We start from the raw sequence: 19289 nt of genomic DNA on the forward strand, positions 1-19289 counted from the left end.
TATTTTGGAGCCATTGGTATGTGACTGTTTTTAAAACAAAGCATAAAAAAAAAATCTATGGCACCCTGCCACCTTTTCTTTGGTCTTTCACTCACAAAGACATAGCATTTTCCCTAGGCATTTGTATCTTTTTTCCTTCTCCACATGCCCCCTCTCCCCCATCCTTTGTCCCTAGAAATAATAAACACCTTACAAACCTGTACAGAAATTACACATGCCAGGCCCCATAACAGGGTTCTACAGGAGCTTTCCACATACCCTGAAGGATGGATTCCTTTAGGGAAGCACCACAGCTTGAGCTGGGTGCCTCTGAAGAGGAACTGTGAACACTGAAATTCCTGGGCAGTTATGCCTATAACAGTAATAATTCCGACTATTACTACTAATAATAAGGTCTTCATGGTGTTTGCTCCTCCATTGTTTAGTGGTTGTTGTCTTACACAGCATCTTATCCCAGCTTGGGAGCCTGAGTCTGCAGTTTGGAATTTGGAATCTTCCAATAATGTTACACTCATTTACCACAATCCATAGGTTTTCTCTCCTTCAGCTGTTAATACCTAAGCTGCAGCTTTGCTCTGGCTCTTAAGTTTTCACTGAAAAGCATTACACCTTCACATCCCCTTTGTAACCAAAGCAGGGATGGCCCACAGGGCATTTTTTCAGCCAGTGGAGAGTGGGGGATTCCTGTTGGGAACAGGTGACACAGGATTTTAGCATTGAGCTGTCCTCTGGGCTTTGTCTCCAGTGCCCTGTGAGCTGCTCCCAGGCCCTGCAGTTCTCAGTGTCCCTTCAGGGGTTGCAAGTGTCACGGGTGTCCTTGACACACATAGTGGTGACTCTTCAGACCTGTGTGCTTGTCAGGCTGGACCAAAGCCCTGCCACTCTGGATTAGTAAAAGGCTGCTTGTACAAATATAACCAGCAGCTTCAGGTTTAGAGGTTTCCATCCTGTTCCTGTTGTAGACCTCTAAAATGAGATCCTGACCCTTCTGCAATGAACTTCTAAGGTTTGAATTGAGGCAGAATTGTCCTTCCCCTCATTTTTAGATATTTAAATAGAGACAAACCTCTTTATGTGCCATTTTAAGAATTACATCAAGTTCCCTCCATTTTAAGGGAAAAAAAACATAAACTGAGGCATAACTTTCACTGATGAGACTGCACTGGCTGCTGCTTACGGACTTCCTTTGTCATGGAGCCTCCTGACCACAGTGTGAAAAGCACAGGTCTAAAAGGAACTGCACAGAAACCCGGTGGTGTGACCACGGTGCTATCAGCTCTTGGAGTGACTCATTCCTGAGGAAGCTGCTATGGATGCTGCAGCACAGAACTGAGCCTGTGCCTGTGGCAGCAGAAAACACTGCCTGTCGAGGGTGTGCTGCAGTTCAGTGTTTTAAGAAAATATTTGTGAAGCTTTCAGTGGTGTAGGCTTTCATACACTTGCATCGATTTTAGCCACGCTGAAAGATCTGAACTTAAAAGCATTCAGAGGAGCACAGCTCAGTGCAGTGCTGCTTCAAACAGCTGGCTGGGGAGGGCTGGGTGCTACCCATGGTGCTCTGTCCAGCTCTGCAATCTGTGTGCTGGAAGGGACACTTTAAAAGGCTGGTTTTCCAGCACAAGCAACAGTAAAATACACAAAATTAAATAACCTATCCATTAGTTCTGTGAGGAAGATGAGTTATAAATTAGCAGCAAAACTAATTTTGAGCTGTTCAAAATCAATGTTAGAAGTGAGGCATTAAGCTCTGAAGATGCAGAAGGGTGTCTGTAGAAGTGTGTGTTAACAAAGTAGATGTTGGGGAAGCTGAAGGATTTTTGGCATTTCGGGATTTGCCCAACATTCACAGGCATCTTGCCTGGACTGAAAAAAGCAAAAAATGTTGCAACTTCATTCCATACATTTTTTCCTCATCAGGGCCTGCTTATCCCACCCAGCAGAGCACTAAGCCAAGCTGGCTGTGCTCTGGCATCCAAGCTGTACTCTGGGAGGCAATTTAAGAGGTTCTTAGACATATTTCAGTAGAAGGAGCAAAAACTTTTTCTCTTTTGAATCTTCCAGACTAGATCTGGAAAGTTAAACTTAGATCCACAGGGAAATTTGGGAGTTCACAATTAATTTGCAGGTAGCTCAGTTTTAGCCCAATTCCCTTTGCTGTCTTGATTGCAATAGGCATACTCCAGGAAGTCCCATTTTTTTAAACTATTAAAGCTGATCTTCATCATTAAAAAACACCAAAGTGCTTTAAATCCTGCAATGACCTTGCATTTTGGGGAAAAAAAAATTACAAAATTTATTTTTTAATTTGTTTTCCCAGCCTCTGCATAAGCAACCAATGGTGGGCTTTTAGTATGGTTAGAAATCATCCTGGAGTCTGACTGTCCCCCCTCTTTTTCTTGACTCTTTAAGAAATTCTTAAAATTAATTAAATTCCACATTTTAGAATATGCATTGTAAAATTTTCACTCTTTCATAATGAAGTTGGTTTGAGGGGGTTTTGTCTGAAGAATGTTTACAGCATTCCTTCCACAAAGGGAGCATTTCAGTAGTTACACTGCTGATTGGAACTTTGTAAAACTTTGTTCTGTGGGTATTTTTTCCCTCTAATCCCAGCAGAAGAGGCGTTCCTGTCTAGTGCTGCTGTCCAGACTCCTGCCTTGCTCTCATTGTCACCTTTTCAAAATCCTAAGCAAATGTCAGAAGTCTGCAGTATTTGCTTCCTGCAAACACTGAGTACAGTAACACGGTCAGTTCATCAAAACTCAGGATTTCACAGCTGAGCACCCGTAACTAAGATTAGAAACGGTGAAATGTGTGGATTAAAACGTGCTGAGGTACACAGGGACATTTCCTCTCGTGCCTCTTCCAGAGCACAGACACCGGGTGCCTCTGGTGCAGCCGTGCCTCTGGGGACACGGCGTGTGCTGGCACCCCGGGCTGGCTGCCAGGGACAGCAGAACGAGGAAATGACTCACGGAAAGAGCGGTCACTGCTTGTGCAGAACGCGTCAGAGGCGCTTCCGGCACCCCTCGTTTCCCAGATTAACCACGGAAGGCGAGGCTGAATTCTAAATTCATTCATTACTATGAAATGTGCCTGAAAATGGTTGGCTACGCTTTGGTTTGTCTCCCTGCTCTTTTGTCAGTTGAGAGAGTCGAGTTTTGTCTTTGTGGGTGCCCCCAAATGTGCCGGTCGTGTCCAAATGCCCATGGGGGCTGGGGGGTTACCAGAACTGCCCAACCTTGAAGCTGAATTGAATTACTTTGCCATTCCAATTTTGCTAATCTTTTCCCCTGGAATGGTGAATTTGTTCATCTCAGATTGGAAATGGGAGTTACAAGGTCCCTCAGTTGTCTTAGGCAGCCAGTGCTTACACGTAGTGAGGGCTGAGGTGGCCCAAAGCATCTGCCCAAAGAGAAAAACCTGGAAGGTGGAGCCCATCACCTTTGGAACGCCAGTAGTTCATTTCTCTGCTGAATCACAAGGGCTGAACCCCTTTTGCGTTCCATTCTGTACCTTGGACAGGGCTGTAAAATCTGCTAATATGAGGGAAAGATGACGTATTCATCCTTCTCCCAGGGTAACAGTGCAAAACATTTTTCCATACATTCATCCAGGGCTCACAAAAGCAAAGGCAAAGTTGAAAGCCCAGAGGAAAAGAGGGCTCTGATGCATGAGTGAATGTTACACACACTATGAATTGCCCCCTTAAGCCCCTCTGCAGGCCCTTGCTTGTCTGAAAGCATAAAAATGGGATTTTAATCTTACAATTGATTTTAATAATGTTTATTACTAACCTCAACTATTCATTCACCATTTACTGGCAATTTAACATTTTGTGAGCTTATGACTACAACCTATTTAATACAGGTTTATGAGCTCTGAAAGAATATGAGGGAAACTGAAAATTAATTCAAATCTAGGTTAACTGAAAAAGTTAATCCTGTTCTTGTATACAGATGGAGTTTCTAATTTGGCATTTCAGGACTCCCTCCAGGGCCAGGGAAGCTGCAGAACCACTTTAAAAGAACATTTTTCCAAATGCCCTGTTCCTTCTACTGAGTAAGCAGGACAGAGTTCATCCCATGCTAACACTGAGGTATCTTCAGCATTACTAAAGTTATTACAGCAACTGTTATGTCACTGCTGAACAGTTTACTAGATTAAGGGTTGAAGTCTGCCAGTGTTTTATAGTATTCTTAATTCTAAGAACAGAATATGCACATCATTAACTAATGTGTTAAACTACCTAATTAAATAATTAACTGACTTAGTTTCAGAACCCCCAACTTTGTTCGCTGCTTTCGACACATAAAATATCAGTTGCCATGCTTAGCAACTCTTTTAAACAAAAAGCCATATAAAATTTTCATATTCAGAATGGCCAGAGCAGCAAATAAATAGATCAGTAACTTGTGTAAAAGTTACTGCCAATGAATAAATAAAGCTGTTGCAGTTGGCAGGGAACCAACACATTCTCCTGAGTGACAGTGAAGTGCATCCCCTGCGGCACTCGGGTATGCAGGAAGATGGGCAACAGTCAATAGTTTGCATAAAATTTTAAAATAAGAGGAATTTACACCATTATTCAAGTCATGAACTGCAACACTGATGAGCTTTTACAAGCAGGGTATGGATGGTGTAAGCGTGGCTGAATGAACCCAACGTGTCCTGTGACAATCAGCTTCAACAAGGTGATTTATTTCAGCCAGGAATCAATCCCAGAATGAAGCATTTTGCTGCCTCCACCCTTATCACCACAGCAGGCTTCACCAGACAGAAATTAAAACACTTTTATTCTGCTAAACCCCACTGAAAGTCCCCAAATGAAGAAAGGCTCTTCTCATCACATGCAGTAGTGGCAAAGCCACAGGTCTCAGCTGATCCAAACTGGAGCAAGTATGAGGAGAGAGGGTGACAAGGCACGTTACAACACACCTGAGACTTGTGTAGATTTTGGCAGGGAAAAAGGGTTGTGATTGAAGAGGCATTAAGGTCTGAAAGGTCAGTAGATCAGGAGAGTCCACCAGAGTTATCTTGAAGCGTGGTTGCAGCTGCAGCATTTACTGTAAGAGACACAACTCTGCAGCAAAACTTAGCAGGGCAAAATTACAAAATTTGACTTCACAACTAAACAGGAGAAATGTCTTCTAATAACGTGGCCTTAGGTCCCACATATACAGCAATATGTCACTTTTCTAAAGAATGTCTGTGGTCTATAGTTCCAAGTCAGTAACAAAATGAAGGTAAACTGCATTCCTTTCAAAAAACAAAAGGAAAAAAAAAGGCTAAAACTTGCATTTAGTTCAACAAATATCACTACTGAAAAATTTCATTTTTAGGTTGTGTGTAGAAAAAATCTGCTTCTTCCTTGGGATTGTTATACACTGTGTGTTTTCATTTGATGATGTGGTCTTCAAAAAGAGGTTACAGGTGAAAAGGTGACCATGTCTGGAGTCCGGTGGCACAGAAAGCTGAGTGAAAAAGAAAAACTTAGTTAATATTTTTTCAATCTTATAGGAGGTTAATCACTTTGCATATGCCAACCTAATTTTTATAAATTTTCATTAAAATAGTATTTTAAAATTTTATTTCAAATTTTTTAGAGGAAAAAAGGGACATAAATATGAAGATAAATGGAAAACATCCCATTGTAAGATCTGACTTACTTTAAATTAGAAATAGCAACCTATGTTTTTTAATGAATTTTTCTTTAAGACATCAAGCTGCAGGATTTGTTCTTTCCCTTACAAGGCTATCCCAGAAAAATATTGTTCTTTTACCTTAACTTTGTACCACAGTTCTTTTTTCTTTTATTCCTTGTCTACCTCAAACCACTTCTCCTTTGTCTAAACCCTGCTCCTGTATTTTACACATTTCCAGTGTGATTCAGCCACTGTGATCCCTCCATCACATACTCACTGAAGAAAGCAGAACTGAATTATGAAGGAATAAGCTGGACAGTCCTTTTAAGTTTTATTTCTGAATTCTCCAGCCTATCATCTCTTATGTACAAGGTTCCCAGACCAGTTGTACACCTTCACTGTCCAAGCCATTAAATAGAACAAAACAGAGCAATGAAAGTGTGTCTCAAACTATCTGTCTCTACAGTGACAGCAGCTGCTCAGTTTTATTCTGCACTGAGAAAGGGACCTTGGGTTAAGTATAGTCCTCCAAAATACCTTGCTAAAAAACAGAGTGAGGTGACTGAGGTGTTTTACAGCAATGGAGAATGACACAATTTTCCTTCCAACTTGCCTTGCTACAACAAGAAACAAACCAGTGCCAAGGTATCTTTTCTGAAGCAGTAAGAGAGGTTTCAAAGACCAAAAACCAACTCCACATCCAAAAGTTAGACCAGCACCAAACTGTTACATGAGAACACGTGCATGAGAACCAGTACATGAGAAGAGCAGGGAGGAGCATGCTAAATACACTCCATGGTTCTCTGAAGTGCTCCCTTCCAGAGCAATCCTTACCTTGGTCTGGATCAATGTTTTGCAGTCATTAACACTGAATCCATCAAATCTAAAGTCCTCATTATCTTTGACATTTGATTCTTCGAAAATATCGGCTTGGTTTTCTGAAATGTCCTAAAAAAAACATAATTCACATTTTATTTATTAATTTTTTTATGCATTTCTCTCTGGTTTCAATGCATACAACATAAAAGAGAAGTTTCCTTCAAATAACAACTACAAAATTTTACTTTCTGAAGCTGTGTTTTATCATGTGTCTCCTTTTGCATTAAAACAATTTTATGGCAGAACCAGTTCTACAAATGATGCCTTACATTTCAGCTTTTGTATTTTTCAGATTCTGTACTACATTAGTGTACAACTCTGAACTTTATATAGAATGCTAGTTAGTTTTCTTCACATTTTGGTCAGACTAAACAATCCTTTTAGGCCTCAGAACCAAGGTCATCAACACAGCCACAGGCCCGAAAATTATAAACAAAAGTAAATTGGGGAGAGAAGCAAACCTGGGGAATTTGACTTCATTACCTGAAGCTATAATTGGACAATTAACATCTGATATGCAAACAGACCAAACTTATATCTGTCTGAGCAAACTGGTGACTATTGTCTGTCTTGGGCGCAGCCTCTGCAAGGCTTTGCACTGCACCAGGAGCATCCTTTGAAAGCATTTTAATAAATACCTACTTTATTCTCTAACTCTGTCTAGCCTCTGTTCCAGGTAGCCCCTCAAGGCATCAGCTACACACATCAATCTGTGACTTCAATTAATAAAAAAGCATTTTTAATAAAAAACTAATTTCCAATTAGTATTAACCTTAATTAGCACCAAGGCATTGCTGAGAAATGCCTCTTAATCAGTATTGTTAAAAGCAATACAGTTTTCCAGTAATAGATAACAAGTAGTGATGTAAGTTTGAGCTGCCTGGGCATTGATTTAATGCTGGGGGGGGGGGCAAGAAAGGAACAGAATGGGAGTTTAGCTGTGTTAGAGAAATGTGTCTGATTCTTTCTCTGTTAAATTAAATTCTATAAAGTGACTTTTTCAAGTGCAAAATAGGTTTTTACATTCAGCACCATCCTACTGTTTGCATATAACTTGCATGAAAAGTCAAATAAGCCCCTAAAATCATTACCTTTCCAACCCCATGCTTCAGCATTCAAATTATCAGTTGAAATAGTTACTTCTGAAAATTACATGTGACTAATTAATCCCAGCTAAATAACTGAATTCTAAACCATCCCTGACACCTGTACCTTCTCAAAACAAGAGATTGTTAAACAGATCTCATTTCTATTTGAGATCTTTCAACACTGCTGGTTTGGTTTCAATCCAATTTGGAACATACTCTCCCTCAAGCCTCACAAAAAACAAGACAGAGGAATAATGTGAGGAAAGGGGAAGCTGAACACACTTTCAGTTTCTTCACAGTAAAATCACCCAGTAATTATTGTAACAGCCTCTCTGATTCAGATCTGATTTTCACTTAACAGAAAGTGAATATACAACAAATATAGATATTAGAGGCTAGCAGTTTTCTTGCACTCTGAGCAAAAGAAGCAAACAATCCTACTGCACAGACACCAGGGAGCTGATTCTCCATCTCTACCACCTGGAAGCTACTTCTCCCTCTCTACCAAAGCTGGGTGTACCACCCAACAACAGGGAACTGTGTCAGGCAGACTCCACTGTAAAGACAAAGTGTGATCCTGCACAATTTCATAGTTACTTACACATGAAGATGAGAAAACACTAAGCTATTGTCTTAAAAAAAAAAAAAAAAACAAACCTGTTGACTCACCCAGATCTAGTCCCTCATGCATCTGCATGTACAGCTTACAGAAGATCAGATTCCCAAGCCAGTGTTTATGCTGGCAGAATGGAAAACCATTGTTCAATTACCTTTTCATTTGCATCTACTCCGAGAACTCTCAAGAGGTTTTCTTGGCAATGAGATTTACTCCAGGGATGTCTTGAGCTGGGGGTATTATCAAAGTCTCTGAGTGCTCTCCATATCTTTCCAGAATCCATGCTAGGAAACAAAACACGCTTTTCAGCTGAGATTTCCAGTGAACATATGCAACAGTTATTTTCACTACACACGGCTGTATGTTAACCTTGATCTAACAAGAAACTTGTCTTAAAACTCTTTCTACACTTGTTCAAACTGCCAGCCCAAAGCACTAATGAGCTGGTATGACAATTAGTGGAAGCAGTTAAGTCAGGAGAAGTGTCGTACTATGACACAAAATAACTCATGTATACTTCTAAGATTCAAAGAGTGAAAGGAAGTAAAAGGAGGGAACTTTATTTCTGACCTTGTAGTATATAGAATTCTAAAAGTGACAGTGGATTGGAGGATGAAATTGTCACCTCTCCAACCATACTGGTCAAACAGTTCATCAATTCTCTCCTCCCACAAAGAAGAATGTAAAACAATCATTATTTACATGACAGTGTGTGAGAAACTCCAGTAGAAATATGTAAACATCAGAAGATATAGAAAACTTTTAGAAGAACTTTAAAACTCTTAAAAGAACAGGGTGACTGCTAAGTGTTGTGCTTCTCAGTTAAGGGCATTAGGAGCCCATCTCAGACACTGCTACATGCCCACAGCTCGCAGTGTTCAGTTGTTTCTGTGAAATGTGGGCAGAGTTCAGCCCTGTTAGTGCTGCACTTTGCCTTTTCTGTCTCTCAAGTCCTTCTCCATCCCATAGGTCACACTTCACCCCTGCAGCACCTGTCCTACCAAACAAGCCAAAGGCACTCACTGCTGAAGCAGCGAGGAGAGAGCTCCCTTGACGTGGTACTTTGGATTCTTACACTGCATTGATCACATATAAAAATTCAGTTGGGCTTTACCTAGTTTGCAGTTGTCATTGGCCTTAGTCACTTGTCACAGTAGATTAGGAAAGTTTTGTTTTTACCTGGCACTCTGCTGTAATAGTGCAGTCCCCTTTACAATTATACTTCTCCACAAGTTTGATGCTGATTAAAATATAACACATATGCAGGGAACTTGGCTGAAAGGGTGCCCACATTAAAAGTTTTACCTACGTTTCTTCTGAGTCTCAGGACATTTCTCAAGCAGGGTCTGACACTGCGTTCTAGACACAAAGCCTCTGAGTTATGAAAAAATAACTGCAACGCTGTTCAGTAACTGCTCTGAAGCTGCTGATCCTTAAAAAACATGTAACAGAACTACAAAGGTTCCAGCTGATGCAAGAGAAAGCTTAGTTAATGATACTAATTGCTATTAACATAGCCCAGGAAAGAAGCCAGATGCACCACAGGTTCTGAAGCACGTCTGGTTAAATATGAGAAGTTGTTACCAACTGGGAAAACTGAGAGAGGAAGGAAAAAAAAAAAAAAAAAGGCAAGTTGTTAGTAGAAGCAGCAGCCTCCAATGATGAAGAAATAAGTGGGATGTGCTGTAAAGAAAGGACAAGCAAACAGGAAGAACAGGCTGACTGTTGGGTTCTGGCATTCCAGAGGCTTAGTCATAAGGAGGCACACCAACAGCAGGAAAAACCCTAAGCAGGAATTTGTAATTTTGATATATTTCCTTCATTGTTTTCCAATGGCTAAGACACCATCCATTTCCTTTAACAACATGCTACAAAACTGGTAAGATCTGTACACTGAAAGGCATAGTATTAAAAGGTTTTTAAGTGCACAACTAAATTTCTAAATTATGAAACAAACAGTGTAACTGATGAGGAACTTTTTCTTTAGGGCTTTTTTTTTTTTTTTTTCTCAACTGTTCATCTAAACTGATTACCAAAGTTGATTCTTCAAAAGTTCAGGAATCCAAACATCTTCATTATTTGCATCAAGAACTTGCTCTAAGCTTCTTATGCACTCTCTGGATTGTGGTACAAAGACTTCTGGAAAGCCTAACTTAAATATCTTCTCATAGCTGTGGTCTTCCTAGAAAAAAAGAGATTTTAATTGCATACATCATGCAAGCCATCCCCATAGTTCATGAAAGACCTAATCCAAAGACTACAACAATTTTAGAGATTGTTTTATTGTTTTTAGAATTTATATTTATATTTATATTTATATTTATATTTATAGCAGAGGGAATGAGCTCATATTTCAGTGTTTTGAGTATTTTGAGTACCTAGAATTAGAGGAAGCAAGAGTCCCAGGGTTTCTGGTGAATCTTAGTCTTTAACTTCCCAGCTTCTCAGTCACAGACTTGCATATTTAACACTTGGGTCTCCTCCTTCTGCTCAGCTAATTCAGTCCAGGTCAAATCTGATGTATCAATTCAACAGCTTGTTTTGCTAACTCAGCATTCAAACACTCCTAATTCAAATGTAACACACCTGCCAAATGCTACAGTTACCAATAAATACTTGCACTGTGCAAGTCTGCAAAAAAGATGGGGTGAGGATGTTTCCATATCCTTGCATTTGAACCAAACTTTTTCCAGCCTATGTTAAAAATCAGAGCCAGATTTAAATCCTTGTTCCTCCTCAAGCAGTGATGGGCAGGAGGTTTGGAGGACTGACCACAGAACAGAAGGGATCCAGACAGGCCCAGTGGAAGTAACCACTAGTAAGTAGGGTTATCTGACAACTAAGAAATACATATACAAGGGAAAACATGCATAATTTACTTCCTATCCTAGGGGCATGCCATCTGGTTCAGAAGCTGTATCCTTTTATTCCTTCAAGGAAGGAATTACTGCAGTTTTCCAAATAAAAGCAAATTAATTGACTACACCACCCTGCCCAGGGACTGCAATGCAGGAGCAGCAACACTGTGTGTTGCTCAGGAATGGAACCAGTCAGTTTGGGGTTTTTGCCCAGCAATCAACAATGTAGTCTGAAAACGCTAAGTATGGATACTCCATATTTCTATAGTTTCATTTCATTGTAATTCAAAGAGCTGAAATATTTCCACAGTCTTATTACACTGAACTCAGACAGGTGGGGTGAATACTGAGAGAGTATCTAAGGATAACTGGGCAAAATCAACAGAGCTGGTAGAAGGCTTCTGCACTTCTGACCATGCTTCAAGGAACAGAATTTGTGCCCCATGCTGCTCACTCCTGAAGTAGGGTCTTACTAAAATCCTGTCCTGATGATTCACTGCTGGGACATTCAAAGACTCCTGGGTAAATTCCTTTGAATCTTGCCCAAAGTGTCACAATACTGTCAATCAATTTGTAAATTATTTCAACAGGGATCCAACATGGAGGATCCTGATGGATGCCCAAGAAGCAGAACTCTGTGAAGTAACACTTGCTAAAGCATACATGGTCAAGGAAAGAAAAAACAACTTCCAGGTAGGCACCAAAACTGAAGTGGGATGGGAGTCAAGGAAAAGCCAGGCAGCTGCTCTTGGCTTTGGATGGGGGAAGTTACAGCCCCAGGGAGTGCATCGAGGGAAGCACAGCTCTGCCTCAATTGCAGCATCTCCCTAGAGCCTTCTTGGTGCTGCTCCAACACACATACAAGTCACTGACTTATAGTTTAGTCAAGACAGATCAAGAGATTTTTTATTACCTTCATTACTGTCTATTTCAGTGAGTGTTTCTGAAACAAAGTTTGGGTATATTTCCATTTATCTTGTGGCTTTGTACTAATTATAAAAAATCAGTGTACAAGGTTCACATCAGTACTTTCTGAATAAATCCTCTGTATCCTATTATATCAAAATACCCCATGGCTTAAACACATGCACCAGTCCCTCTCTCAAAGGCCAGTGTTTAAAGAGCACATGAAAAATCCTTGAAGTGTTCGATCCTGTCGGCAAAATACCCATCTATTGCAAGGAAATTAAAGATTGTTTCCATCTGAAAACACATGATTCTGATCCCAATTGACGTAATTTAATTAACTGAAGCAATAAATACTGAAGGTCAGACCTTTGACCTGAGATGATTTCTAGAGGTCCCTTCCAACCCACCTGGCCTTTTTTCTATTGATCATACAGAAGCCAGAGTCCCAGTCCAAAGATTTTATGATCTCAAACTAACAATGCAAAAAGCAAAGGGATAAAGGACAAGCTACACATATATTCTGCACTCCAAGGAATATCCTTGGATATTCAATCACAACTCTGTGGTTGTCTCTCTACCTTGAGCTGAGAAAAGGCAACTTGAAATTCTAAGCATGGTTAACTTATTTAACTCATACTGGACATTTCCTTCTGCCTTTAACAAATGCAGAATAAAGAAAAGGCTTCAGTAAGATTAAGATCTACTGCTTTTGGAAAGAAACCAAGCAACCTGCTATATTCCATTTCAGCTTCAGTCATTACAACACTCTCTTTCTCCAACAGAAAACTTCTTGTCCGCCACTTCCAGCATTACAAAACATTTGAATTCTCTGTGCACACCAATAACCAGGTATTTTGTGTATCTACACTCAATCAGTGTGGGCAGCTTTTCCCACCTGCATCTTTGTGCTTTTACTAGTAATACCTCTGCAACAAGTAAAATTCCTAGGCAAAGGGTAAGAAATCCAGAAAAGTCTCAGTTCCCTACTCATACTAAAACTCACCCAACAGACTACAAGCAGTAAGTTATTACTGCTAAGGAAGTTCCACCTGATTGTTCTCTTCTTTCAAATGTTGTCATTTAGGATGAAAGTAGTAACAAGTGGATTTTGTTATGTATTTCTACATTTTTTTCTGCCCTTCTGTTATTTTCCTTCCCTCTGCTGATGCATGTTTGGTCCACATGGAAACATGTTTATCCCAACAATGTATAACTCTTTACCTGAACCATTTTTTTTGTATTGATAAGAATTTATTGCATTATTTACTCAGAATTTTAGCTCTAACATTTTAAGAGAAAATGTTATATCCTATGCTAAAAAGTGAATTATATTATTTCTACTAATGTCTTGTGTGTCACCATCAGACTAAATTTCCAGACAAACCATCGATATTATTCAGGGAGTATACTAAATAACAAAAGACATAGGTTTTGCCAATTTCTAACTCAATGGTACATGAGTTTACTTCAGTAAGTTTGCCGGCAACTCACAGAATTTCTGTTCACCCTGCTTTTGTCACCCACTTTCCCGATTTGTTCTTTCTTTTGCTCTTTCTTGTCTAAATTTTACACTGCATGTCCTTCAGGGCAAGGTTCATGGTGCCTACGTGCTTACTTGCCTATGTGCCTACTTGTTCCTAGTGCCTAGAAGCAAAATAGTGCATTACATTCTTTAAAGCTCTCCAGCAGGACAGCTTAAGTATTTGTCAAACACTGTAAAGAAGTTGCTTTTGTTCCAGTTGAGGTAGCTGCGAAGTAGCTGGACAGTTTCTCTGCATGTGCAGCGTTACCCTCTACAGAGAAGACAGACACAAATCCGGAGGTGTAGGAAGCAGCAACACAAACATTTCTGGTCCTTGGTTTGCTGTGAACACGTACCTCACTCAGAGAGCCCGAAGCCTCCTGCATCCCATGGCACGGGGATGGCTCAGCACACACGTGGGCAGCAGAAATGCTGCAGCCTCTGCTGCTTAGGTCCGCGTCGGCTCCCCAGGTTTTTGCTGACTTCACCAAAATTTCAGGGTTGTGACTGAATCTCTCTGATTTCTCTAAGGGCTCTCTGAAGCCTTCAAAATCACCCCAGGAACCACTGGGTTCTGAGGTACTAAAGCTGCTCTCAGAAAACTCCTCACAACTTCTCCCTTCGCTGTTCATTACAGGGAGGCTTTGCTGCGTTACTTCAAGATTAAACATTTCTTCATTACTTGTTCCTTCATTCCAGTTACAGCCACTTTCATGGAGAGACACGCCACCTGCCTCAGCTGCCAGGTCTTTTGGAAGCTCACAGTGTGATATGTCTGTATTACCAAGACTTTCTACCACCGACAAGTTCTGCATCTTAGTTCAAGAGAAAAAAAAATAATTTGTTGAAATCTGTACTGCAAAAAGGTTACTGAAGTTCAGTTGCATCAGAAATATGAGTGTTTCCAAAACAAAATCAAATTCTTCATTTCACCCCAAAGAATAACAACACTGCTGAAACAAAACAGGATGTCCTTCAGCCTCTCCTCCAGTACTCGGCATGTGCACGTTATTCGGCCTCACTTTCTGTGTAGAGTATTAAGCCTGCAAAGAAAGGATTATAAATAAATACCTCTGTGATAAGGCCTGTGTAGGAATAAAGATAGCTGATAAGGTAGGAGAAAGAATGCCTGGGTTAAAATAAACACATTCCAGCATTATCCACTGAAAATTGCTGTAGGCAAAATTATTTAAAATTTACACAGAACTATCTGCCCACACCACAAGAAAGCCATTAAATTAGTGAACAATACTCAGCAAATACATAACAGAAGTTGCTGACTGAGCACACTGGAGACAAACTAAAATAATTACAGTCAACATCCAACACTTAAAAAATATTTTCTGTGACTACTTCATCCACCTCGTGCAAAACTCAAATAATGCTATTTCTGCTGGCACGAGCTGCCCCATCCCAACGACTAGAATCCTGTAAAAATACAATATTTGCAGCTATGTAGGCAATTGAGGCAGATCTAATAAATTCAGTTTGGCATCTGTAAACGATGCAGACAGTGCTGCATTGGTCGTGTTAGATTAACCCCATCTCCGCAAGCATTTTCCCGAGCTGTTCTGGGGGGCGGGTTAAAAAACACTCACTAAACGCGCCTCTCACCGACCTGCCGCGGTGCTTAACAGAACCAAATGTGTGTTTTTCCCCCGGGTTTCCTTCGTAGGCGGGCCGGGCACAGAGCAGGGGTGCGGCAGGTCCCTCGCCTGCCCCCAGGGACACGGTGGAGTCCCCCGGGAGGGGCAGGGCGGGGGACGCGCGTCCGGAGCCGCGGGCGCTTCCCCCGGGATGGCGGCCGCTCCGCCCGCGATGTCACCTGCCCGGGCACGGAGCGGCCTCGGCGGAGCGGCCCCACCGCCGCCCGCAGGTCGCCAGGGGCGGGCCGAGGTGTGCGGGGCGGGCCGGGGCGGGCGGCACCGCCCGGGGACAGCCGAGCCCTCCATCCCTCCGCCCCGTGGAGGGCAAGGGAGCCTCGGCGCATCCTCAGCGCCCGCTGTCTGCCGCCGCTCTGCTTCCGCCAGCGCCTCTCCGTCCTCGCCCCCGGGCCTCGCTCGCACCCGCATCCCTCGGGTTACAGCCGCCCTGCCCGCCGGGAAGAGGCTGGGCTTCAAACTGTGATGTGAAAAAGAAAAGTATTCGCTCTTTTTTTTCCTCCCCCAGTTTCTTGCTGCACTCTGGCAGGCTAAGGACGCATGGTTTGATGGTAGGGGTTCCTGTTTGCCTTTCATTTGAGACTAGCTAAAATTCCCCCAAAGTTGCAAAGTTCCAGGATACGGATTTTTAAGAAGTGACAATCAGTCCACCCATTAACAGAACCTCAGGGTTAAACAGTAGGAACAGAGCAACAACAACTCTCTTCCTCCCTCTCTTCTTTTGACCCTCAAGGTATTTGGGTGTCTCTGCTGAGGCTGAGGCTTGATCCCCTCCCGACAGGTAAAGCCAGAAGCTGTGGGTGCAGTGCTGTTCACGGGTCACCCCACGGCCTGGGTGGGTGACCATCCCATCCCATCCCATCCCATCCCATCCCATCCCATCCCATCCCATCCCATCCCATCCCACCCACCTGGCGAGGAACAGAGCTGCCGGCTGGACCCTGCATGCCCCAGGCTGGCTGCTCCCAGGCCTGGGGGTCAGAGGGAATGACACCGAGAAAACTCGTCAGCTCCCTGTCCTCAGGCTGGATTAAACATCTGGGTAGTCCCAAGGAACAGGGGACAGTTGTAAAAGCAAGGAAAGAGGTTTTCTGGAGCAAGGCCCAAAGTAAAAAGCTTTTTCTAGGCACTACAGTACATATGTTTTCCAGCCCAGACACAGACACATGCACTCCTCCCACGCATCTGACTCTCATTCCCGGCTGCAGTGCTTTATCCGGGGGCAAGAGGCTGGATTTGGGAGCCATGCCCAGACGCAGAGCCAAAGAAACTTTATTGGCAACTGTCTGAGAGGTCTTTTTAATTTGTTTTCGTTCTGCTTTGGAGCGGTTTCCTGCCCTGCGTGGCCATCCCGCGGCAGCCGGCAGCTCTCAGGATACCCGACCGGCTCGGTGAGGCTGATTCAGCCCGGAGCGCCTGGCACCGCCCCGCGCCGCTGTCCGAGCGCGCCGTGGGGACCGCAGGGCTTCCAGCTCTCTCCTCAGTTTCGAAGGGAGATCAACATTTTTTTTTTTTGCAGTGGCTGAGATTGTTTTGCTCGGCTTTACACTTTCAGCTTTGTCTTCTCGAAGGAGAAGGCCACGAACAGGCGGCACAAAGGCTGAGGTGATCCCCTCCTCTCCCACGCTTTTCATCCGGAGGGGAAGGGCTGCAGGGTTTTGCAAGCCCTGCCGAGTTCAAGGTGTCTCTGCAACGGAGCAAGGAGCTGTGGCAGAGCTGGGGATCTTCAGAAGCTGCCACAGGCCTTTGACACCAGGGTGTGGGGACAGAGGGAAGCTCTAGCACCTTCTTTCCAGAGTAACATCAGAAACTCTGTGAAGGGCTGGCCACCTAACGCTGCTCTTTGTGTCTCTCCAGCACACCTTACAACCCACCTTGGGAAAACCAGTTGCTAGCCCTGGTCCCTGCACTGGAACAATTGGCTGCAGCATCTGCTGGGTGTAACCACTGCTGCCTTCTGCTCTCAGGCAAACGCCGCTGAAAACCCACACGAACGCAAGGAAAACCTGCACTGGTGTGGTTTTGGAAGGTTTTCACTTCAAAAGGGGTCGGTGTGAAGTACAGCTGCCCTGCAAAGGGGATTTCCCCTGCCCTTGGCTGAATTCAGTCCTCTGGCCTCAGCTGAGTGTGTGACAGCTGCTGCTGGGATCACCAGCTCCTGCTTTAAATGACAGTGGGTTCAGTTAGCAGCATCAACACAGTTGGATTAAGAATTTTCCCCTCTGAAGTATAGTGGGATAAAACTCCTGTTATCTGTTTGGAGGAAAAAAAGAATTTTACAGTTTTGTCAGACCAGGCCTTGTGCATGATTACTGCATTAAATCAATATTTTCTTTTTGAACTATCACCATGAGAGTTTGGTTTGGTTTTGGGTTTTTTTTTTCAGTTTTGTTTTTGTTTTTGTTTTTAATAACTCAGTCATTATTTAAAAGGTAAAGAGGTCAAAAGCTTCAGACATGGACTATAAGCTTATATTTAGACACACACGTAGACATCTACCAGAGCAGAATATCATTACTCAAAAATTCACCAATGCAAACAACTGAATTGACTGAACACTCATCTTTAACTATTATTACTGCTCTCTCAGCATTCCTACTGGAAAATCATTCGAGTTTAATACACATACTCTAGAATTACTATCTTTTTCTTTTTATCCTTTTGAAAAATGCCAATTTGCAGCGAAAAAAATTCAATATAATAACTGAAAAGTGTTTACTTTCAGGTCAAATCAGCAGCATGCTGCTGTATTACAAATTTGCGTTTGCTTATGAAAGACCTGGTCCTGGATTATTGAATTGTATGGTACCCTTGTAAATGACCAGGATTGGTTTTTTTATGGATTGCTTTTTACTTCGTTCATTTTTTCTTTTGGAAAAAATATAAGCAAGTGATACCTTTGTATGCAGAATTTCAGATTTGTTTGGGTTTACTTAATTGAAGTTTTAAACAACATTAACTTGCTATTTAAAGGACTGAAATATTTTCTTTAATTTATATTAAATACTTGGATATCTTTTCTTGTAAAAAATAATACATTTAACTGAACTGATGTAAATTGTCACTTAGAAAATAGAAGCAAACGTGTTTTCGGAAGCAAACAAACAATTTCGAATGACTCAGGAGCTCATTTCAATAAATGAGCTGACTTTTCAGTTAGTGATTGGTTTTTTTTTCACCCTGAGTACCCAGAGTTTAGAATGTAGGATGTCACCAATTTTTTCATTTCCATGATAATATAGAATGCTCAGCTTTTTGAAAATCCATTGCAGAGATCATGTCTAAATACTGATCTAATTGACTATCTGTGTCTTACATTTGAAGATGTGCTTGATTTTTCCACTGAAGTCCCTCCTGGAGGCACAGGGGGATTGCCATACCTTCTTCTCTCTTTGCTTTGCTGCCGGCATGGATGGTTGGAAAGCTCGGTAAATCCATCCTCTTCCTGATTTACACATGAGAGGAGCAGATCTTCGGGGCAAACCTTTATCCTCCCCAGTGCATGGCAGGTTTGGATTCCTGTTTCCCCTGTGGAAGATTGCCCTGTGTGCTATCCCAGTGTAGTGGGAGCTGCTGGCACGAAGGAGCCACCTGCAGCTCTTAGCGGTGCCTGGGCTAACAGACGAACCAGGAATTTTCCAACAGCAGATGGCAGCTCTCCCTTGTCTCTCTTTCGTGCACACAACACATCTGTCAGTTCTCCAGAGCAGGGGAAGTAATTAATCCCCTCTACACTCCAATTTATAAAGGTATTGGGCCGCCTGTTTTATGTGCTGACCACAGAAAATCCATCCCACAGGACCCCTTCATTGATGGGCTGTCAGTGTAGAAGTGATAAAGAAAGTGACATCCTGTGTGGATGATGGAAGATGTACTTTATGTCCTTCTCTTCTTGTCTCAGGTGTGAAAGATATGGGAGCTGTAGTGCACCTCTGAAAAAAGCAAGATGTGCAAGAGGCATCAGTGCCCTGTGTTGAGTGGCTATGGGTGTTTGCTCACCATTGTGGCTCCAAAGCAAAGCTCACATTTGCTTTGACAGTTACTCTGGTTCTCAGAGTGATTTTGGGGAGCACAAACTGGGGAAAGGCAGTGAAACACTGTTCCGTGCTGG

At 42.3% G+C, this 19289-nt stretch overlaps 1 protein-coding gene across 1 annotated transcript; it reads right to left on the reverse strand.

The window, feature by feature from the left end:
* Positions 1-4699: 4699 nt before the first annotated feature.
* CLBA1 (clathrin binding box of aftiphilin containing 1) lies at positions 4700-15230 on the reverse strand. Its single transcript, XM_053945897.1, has 6 exons — positions 15136-15230; positions 13874-14560; positions 10262-10410; positions 8383-8512; positions 6480-6593; positions 4700-5474 (listed from the first exon to the last, which is right to left on the reverse strand). Exons 2-6 carry the CDS (start codon positions 14330-14332, stop codon positions 5307-5309), a joined length of 1020 nt encoding a protein of 339 aa, XP_053801872.1. The 5' UTR covers positions 14333-14560; positions 15136-15230; the 3' UTR covers positions 4700-5306.
* Between the last annotated feature and the right edge of the window lie 4059 nt (positions 15231-19289).

Source organism: Vidua chalybeata, chromosome 6 (assembly GCF_026979565.1).
Source record: "Vidua chalybeata isolate OUT-0048 chromosome 6, bVidCha1 merged haplotype, whole genome shotgun sequence".
Lineage (NCBI taxonomy): Eukaryota > Metazoa > Chordata > Aves > Passeriformes > Viduidae > Vidua > Vidua chalybeata.

Bases quoted from the DNA above. Each gene is read 5' to 3' on its own strand.
- CLBA1 (XM_053945897.1), bottom strand. From the start codon at position 14,332: ATGCAGAACTTGTCGGTGGTAGAAAGTCTTGGTAATACAGACATATCA. The intron at 8,513-10,261 runs GTAATCAGTTTA...TTTGTTTCCTAG, and splicing joins CTTTTGAAGAATCAACTTTG to CATGGATTCTGGAAAGATAT. The intron at 6,594-8,382 runs GTAATTGAACAA...TGTTTTTTTTAG, and splicing joins GAGTAGATGCAAATGAAAAG to GACATTTCAGAAAACCAAGC.